At 41.0% G+C, this 13,106-nt stretch overlaps 1 protein-coding gene across 8 annotated transcripts in view; it reads right to left on the reverse strand.

The window, feature by feature from the left end:
• PGAP1 (post-GPI attachment to proteins inositol deacylase 1) overlaps positions 1-13,106 on the reverse strand; it is a 79,690-nt gene that overhangs the window by 62,698 nt on the left and 3,886 nt on the right. For all 8 annotated transcript variants that reach the window (XR_012154346.1, XR_012154345.1, XM_073306280.1 and 5 more), the window contains exon 2: positions 1,814-1,967. Coding sequence is in view for 6 of the 8 variants with exons in the window: in XM_073306280.1 (XP_073162381.1) it covers positions 1,814-1,967 (154 nt within the window). In the remaining 2 variants the exon portion in view is untranslated. The remainder of the gene's footprint in view (positions 1-1,813; positions 1,968-13,106) is intronic.

Here is a 13,106-nt window from a genome sequence, read left to right on the forward strand (position 1 = left end):
GGTAACTAGCAGCAAATCCAAAACCGCCTATGTAGATGGGAGGAGGAGTTGAAGCTTATTTTTAAGGTATCTAAAACTAGATTTCATATCAAAGACCTCAGAATTCTCCAGTAGCTAGTGAGTTTTACCCCTTCTTCTAATTCAGTTGTGCTTTTATTCAATATGACTGTTCTAAAATATCGTTCAAGTCGAAAATCAATCAGATTTTTGCAGGTCAGTCAGGTTGCCAATAATGGTGTAATACAATAGACCTGGTCTGAGTAGCAGACTGTGGATTTTTCCTGCCTACGTTAGTGAAATTTAGAGGAATTACAGAATGATCCCTGTGGGAATCATACAGAGGTGCTGGGTTCCTGAAGCACAAGTACCTTTTAGGATGTATCCACAATAGTGAAAATACAACCCCAAACTCACCACTGGAGCCCACGAGTGGTAACAACAGTAAAGCTATGATTTTAGGGGCATTTTCATCACTGTGTGCCTGGGCTGGTCTGAACTTATTTACATAAGAGCTTCCACCAGAGGGCAACAGTAGTGATTTATATGGGTCCTATTTTTGCCAGTACAGAAAGGGTCGCACTGACCCTAGTCTCAAACGAGGATGCTTTCCTACTTTCCTTGGGTAGAGGACAAACAACACTTTGTGGTCAGGTGAAAGAAATGTAATAACGTAATTAAGTTATCTTAATTTAAGAGAACTAACCTCACATAGAACTGTGTAAAAATTTTTAGTTAAATCATTGGACAGACAATGTACATGCGTCTTAAAAACAGTGATTGATTCAACACAGCATTATTTCAGTTTTAAGTGAAATCAATTTGATTTCAATGGACATACACTGGGGTAAAACTGGTAAAGCTGTGGGGAATCAGTCCCAGAATTAAATCTATAATCTTAATAGGTTAAATAATAATACATTCCATTGAGTCAAATTATTTAAAGCTATGCTATTTCTTTGTTTTACTATATATTTATTTATGAAGTGTTAACAGGTTTACAAATCCTTGCCATGTAAATATCAGAAACAAAAAAATAATCGTAGCTTTTGTTGAGACATTATACAGGAATATAGTCATCAGCTCTCTATTGATTACAGTGTTACCATATTACAAACTGCATACATAAAACACCTTTGATGTCATTTCTAGTTATTTTATTATATTGAGTGAAATGTCTGATTACACATTTTTAAACAGACTACATACGTCTATAAAGAGTTAATATTAAAGGACAGGTGTGCTTTTTTTTTTTCGGGCAGGTGAATGTACTTTGTCTAAGTATTGAATAAAAGGTACCGGTAATCAAATTCTTAAGTAACTTTTTTGTCCTCTGTGTATTTCGCTGGGTATGTAATTGGTATGGTAATTTTTCCCATAAAACCAACCTCCTGTATTTTTTTATATCATTCCTCTACAGTTGGACTATTTTTCTTTTTGCAATGAGAGGCTATCAGTAGCTGAGCAAATATGTCTACGCCTTTATGGACTTCGAAATCTGTGAAGTCTCATTCCAGGTAAACATCTTCGACAGGGTTCTCCGGTGGTGAATATCAGCATAGCTTCACTGACTTCAACTGAGACACCTCAATTTACACCAGCTGAAAATATGGCCCCTTATCTCCTGGACACTGTACATAAGGAAATTCTTCATTATTTATACTTAAAGTAGTAGCAATGAGGCATTTTGATATCATTCCTGTAACAGCTTTGACCTGTCTTAGTAATATTCCAGAGACTTAACTCTTCCTGCCTTTAACTAAAACAGATAACTCTGTTTGTACAACTTTCAAAATTCACTTTACTATAGCCATACCTTGTTTATAACTCCCAGCATTCCCAGGAAGGAAGAGAACTGGAATCCCTGTCAATATCAGATTTTTGTTTTCTTCAGCGTAATTCCCTTCCCCATAGAGATAGAGCTCATAGGCTGGAAAACGTCTGGATATTTTCTTAGGTAGTTTTATTTTCTGTGACAACAAATACATATGGTTAAACATACAGTATCTGACTAAAATTAATGGATCTTTAGCAGCTCCTAAGAATTGAAGATACTGGACTCCTAAAATGCAAATAAACAATAATTACAAAAGAAGCAATTTGCATCATTACAGACAAAAAAAGAGAATTTAGCCTCAATGATGCTTATGCAAATTTACGAAAGGGAAGACTGCTATGGAAATCATTTTTTTTCTTATAATCTATAAGTGAAGGAAATACATAAAGGTTTTCTTTTTTTTCCGGAGACCTATTCTTTATGATGTAAGTCCTAAATTGATTAAAGTTACAATTAAATTTCTAAAAGTAGTACAGAGAAAGAGTATTAGCTGGAGAGACCACAGGTTTTTGTGACAAGGATTTCCACAAAGTTGTTTTTCCTTTGAGATGTAGAAATCCGGATGGATCTTTATTTTGTGTACAGATATTTCTTCCCTTTCACTTTGGTGTAGTTTTATAGTTCTGAAAGATGCTAACTGCAGGTCACTCGGAGCTTGATTTAAAGCTTACTGAAGTCGATGGGAGTTTATTGACGTTCGTGCAATTTGGATTAGGATCTTATTATCCAGCTACTGTTGCCTGTTGTTGGCTTCAGCTTTTGTGATTGGTTATATGTAGCAAAAATAATAAATAAAACTACTGATTTTTTGTTTTATCTTAATAACTTTCTGTAGGTTCTTACAGCAAAATCCATTTAAGTGGTGCATTTTGTACACCGTCAAAATATAAAGAAAGCAATATCTAATACATAAGCTGCAATACATTGCTGTACACACAGTATGACTTTTTGCTTGCTACAATATATGCACTTGCTCTTCTGAAGCTAAAACAGCAAACGGAAGCTAATGTATTTCACCCTTCCAGGCAATTGTTAGTCAAGACGGCGAGCTTCTGTATTACAGAAAATGCAATTTAGGAGGTTATCTTTGACTCCTTCTGGGATTCTTCCTCCGTCACAACATTTAAAAAAATCCCTCCTTCCTTTTTTTCCCAATAGTCAAATCACTTGTCTTGATTATTGCAACATCTGCTTTTCTGGTCTTCTGTATATTAACGTTTCCTTCCTCCAGTCTGACCAAAGTAATCTTGCCAAAATCATCCTCCTTACCTGTCATTTTGACCACAACATCCCCTCTATAAGGCTATGTCTACACTACAGCTTATGTTGGCATAATTTGTGTCACTCAGGAGTGCAAATAAATTGGCATGAACAGTGCTATGCTGGCAGGAGAGCTTCTCCCACCGACACAACTTCTGCCACTCATGGGGGCTGGAGTAGTTAAGCTAACAGAAGAGCTCTTTCCTGTCGGCTTAGAGTGGCTACATTAGAGAGCTTACAGTGGTGCAGCTGCACCGCTGTAAACTCTCTAAGGTACGTCTTCACTAACCAATGCTAAAGCACTCCCGCCACCTTCTAGAGACTGGTAAATCTGGCTGGATTTGGGGAGTTTGTAGTCGCCTACCTTGATGATATGGCCATATTCTCAAATTCATGGGCAGAACACCTGGAACACCTCCAAGCTGTCTTCCAGCGCATAAGGGAGGCAGGATTAACCATTAAGGCCAAAAAATGTCAAATAGGCCTAAACAGGGTAACGTACCTTGAACACCAGGTGGGTCAAGGAACGATCAATCCTCTACAGGCTAAAGTAAATGCTATCCAAAATTGGCTTGTCCTTAAGTCAAAGAAGCAGGTCCAATCTTTCTTGGACTTGGCTGGGTATTACAGACAATTTGTACACACAACAGCCAAATTGCCACCCAACTGAATGACGTAACCAGGAAAAAACAGCCAAATGCAGTTCAGTGGACTGAGAAGTGTAAGAGAGCCTTTAACCGGCTTAAGGCGGCCCTTACGTCTGACCCTGTTCTCAGAGCCCCGGACTTCGACCAACCTTTCATTGTAACCACAGATGTGTCCGAACATGGTGTAGGAGCAGTTTTAATGCAGGAAGGACCAGATCAACAATTCCATCCTGTCGTGTTTCTCAGCAAAAAACCTTCTAAAAGGGAAAGCTACTGGTCAGTCTCAGAAAAAGAATGTTATACCATTGTGTATGTTCTGGAGAAGCCCATACCAGGCGGCGTATCCACCTGCAAACTGATCATGCTGCACTGAAGTGGCTTCACACAGTCAAAAAGACTAAGAAAAAACTTCTTCGGTGAGCCAACACCATCTGTGATTTGGGGGTCATGTGATAAATAAAGGGGGGGAAGCTCCCTTATGGACACCCAGCCAGCCAGTAGCTATAAAATCCCTTTAGTAGCTGTTTTCTAATTGCTCTATCTGTAACGGGTTAAAAAATCTCGCTGCTATGCATAGGTAAAAGGAAGTGAGTGGGCACCTGACCAAAAGAGCCAATCGGAAGGCTAGAACTTTTTAAAATTGAAACAAAGACTTCCCTTCTGACTGTCTGTCGTTCTCCGGTGAAAGGTAAACCGGGCTGTAAGAAGTTTCGGGCCAGGTATGAAAAAATCATCAGAATCATATCTAGAAATTACTTATTTACAACCCCAGATATGTATGTAGATCAGGAAATGTCTAGGAAGACATGATTAGGTTTATCCCTTTTATTTCTTTATGGCTTGTAGACTTCTTTGTGCTAACCCCAGGTGCTTTTGTTTTGCTTGTAACCTTTAAACTGGACCTCAAGAAACTATTTTTGATGCTTAATTATTGTAGTTGCTCTTTTTAAATCTAGCAATAGCCTAAGTTCCCAGATGTATTTTCTTCCTTTTGTTTTTTAATAAAATGTACCTTTTTAAAGAACAGAATTGGATTTTTGTGTCCTAAGAGGTTTGTGCACATGTTGTTTAATTAGCTGGTGGCAACAGAGGATTTCCTTTGTTCTTCTCTCTCAGCTCTTCCCCAGAGGGGGTGTGTGTGTGTGTGAAAGGGCTTGAGGGTACCCCACAGGAAGAAATTCTCAAGTGTGCCTTCCTGGATTCTCAAAGGGGTTTTGCACTTGGCTGGTGGCAGCATCTACCTATCCAAGATCAGAGAAAACATCTTCTGTATTTTCCACAGTATGCATCCAATGAAGTGAGCTGTAGCTCACGAAAGCTTATGCTCAAATAACTTGGTTAGTCTCTAAGGTGCCACAAGTACTCCTTTTCTTTTTGCGAATACAGACTAACACGGCTGTTACTCTGAAACCAGAGAAAAGCTGTAACCTTGGAAGCTTAAAATAAGCCTGGTGTGGCCAGTATTAATTTTTTAGAATCCTTGCAGATTCAAAGTGCCAGAGTGGGGAATCAACCTCGACAACCCGTGAGAAGTGAGTAAGGGGAAAGGAGAGGAAAAAACAAGTTAACATAACCAGAAAGATACGTTTGAGACTTATTGAGTAACTGAAAGAAACGACTGTTGCACTGTCCTTCAACATCCTTCCCTCCTGCTTTTTTGGTCCACTTCTGACACCCCTTCTAACCCATAACTCATATTAATCAAAAAAACAAATGAAATAGCCCCACCCCGAACTAAGTTTAGACCCCAAACAGGGAGAAACAGAGACTTCCTGAAGCCTACTAGGGATTTTGCTATTGATTTTAGTAAAAGGCACTCAGATACTTTGATGACTGGTAGCAGTATAAAACTCTAAATAGATAGTTTTAGGACAGAGGTGGGCAAACTACGGCCCACGGACCACATCTGGCCCGTTGGACCCTCCTGCCTGGCCCCTGAGCTCCTGGCCCAGGAGGCTTGCCCCCACAGCCCCTCCCTTGCTGTTCCTCAGCGCGCCATGCTGCCGGTGTAGTGTATTAAACTGCTCCACATAGGAACGTGCTACTGGTAGCAGTCACGGAGAGCAATTTACTACACAACACCAGTGCTCTGGACGGCTGGGCAATGCTCTGGGTGGCGCGGCTGTAGCGCCGACAGCCACCAGTGCTCTGTGCTGCGTGGTAAGGAGGCAGGGAGCAGGAGGGGCTGGATAGAGGGCAGGGGAGTTTGGCATGGTGGTTGGGGGAGCAGGAATGTGGATGGGGTCAGAGCATCAGAGGGCGGGGAATGGGGGGGTTGAATGGGGGCAGGGATCCTGGGGGGGGCAATCAGGAAGGAGGTAGGGTTGGGTGGACCGGTGGGAGGCAGTCAGGGGCAGGAGTTCTGGGGGCAGTCAGGGGACAAGGAGCGGGGGAGGGGATGGGGGGGTAGATGGTGCAGGGGTCCGGGGGGGGCATCAGGGGGCAAGAAGCAAGGGGGGGCGGATAGGGGGCGGGGGCACAGCTTCCCCTAACCGGCCCTCCATACAATTTCCAAAACCCGATGTGGCCCTCAGACCAAAAAGTTTGCCAGCCCCTGTTTTAGGACCTTCACATTTTGTCATGTTAAATTTAGGTTGTAAAGTGCCTCAGGCTAGGTACCATGTCATTATTTGTTTTTGTGAGGTGTATAGCATATTTTTGGGTGTTTGAAAATAAGAAAGCCAATTAATAGTGAATTTCCCTTTTGTGATGTGGATACTTGCCACTTAAAGTCAGGCTAGGTAGCTCGGACATATACCAAATTCTTGTGTAACAACTTTGCGTCACTGCCAGCCTTAGCTACATTTAGACAGGCACTTTAAAGATAAACGGCAGATGGATTTTGTTCTGTGCATGTACAGCGCCTGAGAGCTACAGTAATATAAACAATAAATAATACAATACAATACCTAAGCCATCCAGTCTACCTCATTTTCTTTCCACAAACGTCCCCCTCTCCTCCACAAAACAACAAAAGCCAGATACTTGGAGACATATCATTCTGTGATGTTGTTCCTCTAGCTATGACTTCAGGCATATTGCGAGGGAAGTGTGGGGAAGCTTGTACTATCACTGCTTGTTGTACCACTGTACTGTAGATTGACACTTCAGTCTGCACCTTTCACCACCACAAAACCTGCTTATAAGACAGATAATGAGAATTTAAGTGCTGACAATCAATGAACAGAACAGTCATGCTGGTGGGTGTTAATTTTAGACAACTTCCAGTCCTATAATCAAAACAGAGATTTTGCCAATTACTTGTAAATTGGTAGTACTATGTAGATTGAAGCTGAAGTAGGTTTTAGCCATCGGTAGTTCTGAATACTATATTTATAAAGATCCTAATCACTTACATGATTTTATTTAGTGAAGGGATCACTTAAGCAAGTTAGCCCATGTATTTACATTAAGTAAGCTTTCTCTTGTGCTTTTCTTTTCTAAAGTGATAGTCCCCAAGTTAGTAGATCCTAAAATTTACTTGCTGCTTTGTTACCTGTTCAGAACATGTGATGCAATATTTTGTTTAAAGAAAAATGCTTTTCTCCTCCACAAACAATGCCCCCAGTTTTCATCTCATACCCACCGAACAAATAACTGACCACTTGCTGGAAAAGTGATTTTCACTACAGTATATATAGGATGCTTAAATATCATTTTATTACAGTGACTTTTTTCTAAAAGTTATTTGTGTTGGGAGACATTTCATTAAAAAAATTAGAAACACTCCATCATTATACACACTGCAACCACTGACAAGTCATTCAGCAGATCAACAACAGGATTTAGGCTAGTCCCTGCCTAAGATAAGTTCATGAAGGATGTGGTTAGATAAAACATCCTTTAAGTACAAGACATAAACTATGTCTACACCAGCAGTTTTGTCAATATAACTTATGTTGCTCAGAGATGTGAAAAAACTCCCTCCCGAGCAACAAATTACACCAACAGAAGTGCCGATGTGGACAGCACTATGTTGACGGGAGACATTCTCCCACCAACATAGCTACCACCTCTCGTTGGGGGTGGTTTAATTATGTTGACAGAAGAGCTCTCTCCCGTTGGCATACGCAGCTACACAGGTACAGCTGCGCTGCTGTAAGCTCTCTAGTGTAGACATGGCCATAGTTGTTTTGAAGAGGGAATATTTTTACAGAAACACAATACCAGTACAGAACGTGTGCGCATACACACCAGCTTTCTCCTCCACAGCATGGCTTCTCCTGTTACTAGATTCTGCAATTAAGTCATAATCCTGTGATTGAAAAATGTTTGTCATCCTAAAGGATAATTTGCAAAGCAAATTCAAAGGAAAACAGCTGTCTTCGTTTGCATCTCACCGCACTCCCATATATTCATGTCATTAAATTAATCCCATTTGATATTAGTCTTTGATCTTCCAGTTTGTGTGCACAGGCAGTTCAGGCATCGCCACATTGATCAGTTTGTATTGGGCTCTCTGGGAAAGTCCTCCTGGGGTTCCAGATCTATTTCAGCGCATCCGGCTGCATGTAGTCTTTCATTCCATAACCTCAGTCATGTTAGGGAAAAGTTAGCATATGTGCATGTGTGACTTCATTTTGGTTTGGGGCCCACCATTGTCTAAAAGCAAACATCATGCACCAGGAGGAGTGTTCCTTAGATACTGCATTCCTGTGAAACCCCTCCCCCCTTTGTTTCCAGCCTGTCTCGACTCCCGGTTTCTGTTCTTGGTCTGTTCCTAACTCCCTGCCTCCTGGCCTTGATGCGAGCCTCCCATCCTGATAAGAAAGGCTACTGGTACATTGCTTTAGGACCATGTTGTGTAGTTGAAGTAATGGTTTAGCACGGGGGATGCACTTAGCAGGGATAGGTGGTAGATAAAGGAAGGGTTTGTCTATTGGCTAAGGTTTCCGATTCATGAGGGCAACATGCTTTGCTAAAAGGTATATAATCTCTGTATAATCTGCATTCGGGGTCCCCTCCTGATTAGCAGGGGGGCACCACGCTCGAGCGTAATAAACTTAGTATCTTGGGGAACTCTGCAGTTGTGGACTTTGTTCGTGTGCCTCAGCCTAGACTCGAACTGTGCGTGACCTGTGAGGTATAATTCGCAGCAGTTTGTGTGCGTGACCTGTGAGGTATAATTCCTAACAGTCATGCCTTGCCAACTATCATATCCAAAAGCACAACACTGGTTATAAAACTCTTTCGTAATACAAGGCATTGGATTATTCCTCTGTGATCATATAATGAATGCCTTGAGTTTCATCTGCCATGATCTTTCCCTTTGACTTGTTACCTTCCTCCTGATATCAGGTAGTGCAATGGCAGCCAGTAAGTACAGGCTATCCTTTGGTGTTGGCTTTAAACATCCTGTTATTCCATGACAACTGTCGTCTAGCCTGGACGGATCGTTCCAACACTGGACACGCATACTGTATGGAGTAGCACAATGTGATAGCAGTGGTTTGGAAAGTAACTGGATTGGCTCCCCACTTTGAGGTGACCAACTTTTAGAGGATGTTGTTACAGGTGCTAATTTTCCCTGCTTTGAAGGAAATTGTCTGGTCCAATGTTGTTGGATCATATTAAAGAAGTTCTGTATTAAAATCACAAATGAGTTTGATTCCCCATAGTTTAAATTCCAGGGTATTACTAATTAAGAGGTCTCTTGGTTTGTGGTACTGTTTCTCTCCCTCTATGTGTTAAACTTGCAAGCTGCTAATTGCGTTAGTACATTCTAAGACAGAGTCTGTTCTCAAAGCAATTCTTTGTAATAACAACTACTCACACAGAGAGAGACTCAAAACAATACTCCGTAACAACAGGTTTCAGAGTAACAGCCGTGTTAGTCTGTATTCGCAAAAAGAAAAGGAGTACTTGTGGCACCTTAGAGACTAACCAATTTATTTGAGCATAAGCTTTCGTGAGCTACAGCTCACTTCATCGGATGCATACTGTGGAAAATACAGAAGATTTTTTATACACACAAACCATGAAAAAATGGGTGTTTATCACTACAAAAGGTTTTCTCTCCCCCCACCCTACTCTCCTGCTGGTAATAGCTTATCTAAAGTGATCACTCTCCTTACAATGTGTATGATAATCAAGGTGGGCCATTTCCAGCACAAATCCAGGGTTTAACAAGAACGTCTGAGGAACAGGTGGGGGGGAGGTGAGGGGGGGTTGTAGATTGTAGGTTGTAGATCCTTGATAATGCGTTGGAGGGGTTTTAGTTGGGGGCTGAAGGTGATGGCTAGTGGCATTCTGTTATTTTCTTTGTTAGGCCTGTCCTCTAGTAGGTGACTTCTGGGAACTCTTCTGGCTCCATCAATCTGTTTCTTCACTTCCGCAGGTGAGTATTGTAGTTGAAAGAATGCTTGATAGAGATCTTGTAGGTGTTTGTCTGAGGGGTTGGAGCAAATGCGGTTGTATCGCAGAGCTTGGCTGTAGATAATGGATCGTGTGGTGTGGTCAGGGTGAAAGCTGGAGGCATGTAGGTAGGAATAGCGGTCAGTAGGTTTCCGGTATAGGGTGGTGTTTATGTGACCATCGTTTATTAGCACTGTAGTGTCCAGGAAGTGGATCTCTTGTGTGGACTGGACCAGGCTGAGGTCTCCCCTCCAACGCATTATCAAGGATCTACAACCTATCCTGAAGGATGACCCAACACTCTCACAAATCTTGGGAGACAGGCCAGTCCTTGCCTACAGACAGCCCCCCAACCTGAAGCAAATACTCACCAGCAACCACATACCACACAACAGAACCACTAACCCAGGAACCTATCCTTGCAACAAAGCCCGTTGCCAACTGTGCCCACATATCTATTCAGGGGACACCATCACAGGGCCTAATAACATCAGCCACACTATCAGAGGCTCGTTCACCTGCACATCTACCAATGTGATATATGCCATCATGTGCCAGTAATGCCCCTCTGCCATGTACATTGGGCAAACTGGACAGTCTCTATGTAAAAGAATTAATGGACACAAATCAGATGTCAAGAATTATAACATTCAAAAACCAGTCGGAAAACACTTCAATCTCTCTGGTCACTCGATTTCTGATCTCAAAGTGACTATGGTTCAACAAAAAAACTTCGAAAACAGACTCCAACGAGAGACTGCTGAATTGGAATTCATTTGCAAATTGGATACAATTAACTTAGGCTTGGATAGAGATTAGGAGTGGCTAAGTCATTATGCAAGGTAACATATTTCCCCTTTCAGAGTAACAGCCGTGTTAGTCTGTATTCGCAAAAAGAAAAGGAGTACTTGTGACTAACCAATTTATTTGAGCATAAGCTTTCGTGAGCTACAGCTCACTTCATCGGATGCATACTGTGGAAACTGCAGAAGACATTATATACACAGAGACCATGAAACAATACCTCCTCCCACCCCACTCTCCTGCTGGTAATAGCTTATCTAAAGTGATCACCTTGTTTATGCAAGGTAACCTATTTCCCCTTGTTTTCCTAACCCCCGCTTCCTCAGACGTTCTTGTTAAACCCTGGATTTGCCTGGAAATGGCCCACCTTGATTATCATACACATTGTAAGGAGAGTGATCACTTTACATAAGCTATTACCAGCAGAAGAGTGGGGTGGGGGGAGAGAAAACCTTTTGTAGTGATAAACACCCATTTTTTCATGATTTGTGTGTATAAAAACAAACATCTTCTGTATTTTCCACAGTATTCATCCGATGAAGTGAGCTGTAGCTCACGAAAGCTTGTGCTCAATAAATTGGTTTGTCTCTAAGGTGCCACAAGTACTCCTTTTCTTTTTGCGAATACAGACTAAAACGGCTGTTACTCTGAAAAGAGATTGAAATATCCATGTTAAGATGTTTAAAAGAAAACAGGGTAAGCCAGTACCAGAGGGAGGAATGGAGTCAGAAGGAACTCCAACCTCACCTTTTGTTAAAGAAATTACACCTTTTAAACAAATCCTTCAAAAATTTGGGCACAGTCCTTGGACTAAACAAGCCCTAGCTGATGTCTGCACTATTTCGGACCTAGAGGATAGACTGGCTCAGTATATCCTCATATACAAACCTTCTAGTGCTGCCAAAAGAGATGCAGCAGCAATTTGGTTGTTGTGGGAGGCATGTAAGGATTCTTGTCTTCATGTAAAGAGGAAAAGGCACAAACGGAAAAGGGAGCAGACAATTGGAAGGTGCTGGCTACAAATACCCAAAGCCAGCTGAAAATAGTGAAAGAGGCACTCCAGGAATACAAAAAGAGTGAAAAAGTTAACTCTGCAGAGGCTGGAGGGACGCAGGTAAAGGGGGAGAAGGTCCTATGTAGGGCACCCCCAGGCATAATTACAAAGAGAAAAGAGAGTTAAAAAGTTAACTCTGCAGAGGCTGGAGGGAATTAAGCAGCTAAACTTTGTGAAAATGTTAAAAAGGAAAAGTGTTAGAGAAAGAGTATTCTTGGTTTCTTTGCAGCCATTCTGAAGGAAAAATGGGCCCTTTTCCAAAGGAATGTCTGTAAATTAGCCAGGCAAAAATGAACTATCTGATTAAAATCATTTGACTGGACAATTTAGTCAAATTTGCTAAAAGAACACAAGAGGGTTCTATTGGGACTTAACTGTCTCAAATGTATAAAGGGAATGTAAGACGTAAAAAATAGAGCAGTGTGGAAGGGATGTTAAGGAAAAGAAAATGTGTATGTATCTATCTGTGTGTGTGTAAATATGTAAAGTTCTAGGACCAATTGGTTTTGTTTTTGTTTTAAATAATGCCACTAAAAATCCATTTGACTCTTTAAATTCAAAGTTGCAAAACTGACAGACCTTTTTGCTAGACACAGGTAATTAGTGTTGTTTGGCTTTGGGATTTGGCATTTAACCCTTAAAAGGTAACTCAATGCTTTACAAAATTTAAAATGTTATTAAGTTGTGGCTGCAGCAGGGTAGTCAAAATGAGAAAAAAAATTTCTGGTTTCTTTTTGTTTGGCTGGTTGGTTTTCATTTGGTTTTGTAACAAAATAGCAGATGAGAGCTGTAGAAAAGAAATAATAAGAAATCTAAAAAACACAGTGCCCCTCTGAAGCAACAGCAGGGGTGAGGTGCACAAAACAAAAAGAAGCAATGTTAGAAACACTGAGTCTTAAAATGGCTCTGAGTAATATAAAGGTACATGAAAACTCTGTAAGAAAAAAAAAAAAAAAAAAGAAATAGTTAAGTTAAACTGTGGAAGGAATGCGCATTTGCCCCAGAACATGTGCAAGGTATATTGTAGAAGGGGCAAAAGAAATGCAAACATACCATGCTACTTAATTAAAATGCTATTAGGGCTCCAAAGGGAGCCAGAATAAGTTGGGTTTTCTTTTTCAGATTGCTGTGTGTTTTGGAAGCAGAAGTTAAA

The sequence above is a fragment of the Lepidochelys kempii genome, chromosome 11 (genome assembly GCF_965140265.1).
Source record: "Lepidochelys kempii isolate rLepKem1 chromosome 11, rLepKem1.hap2, whole genome shotgun sequence".
Lineage (NCBI taxonomy): Eukaryota > Metazoa > Chordata > Testudines > Cheloniidae > Lepidochelys > Lepidochelys kempii.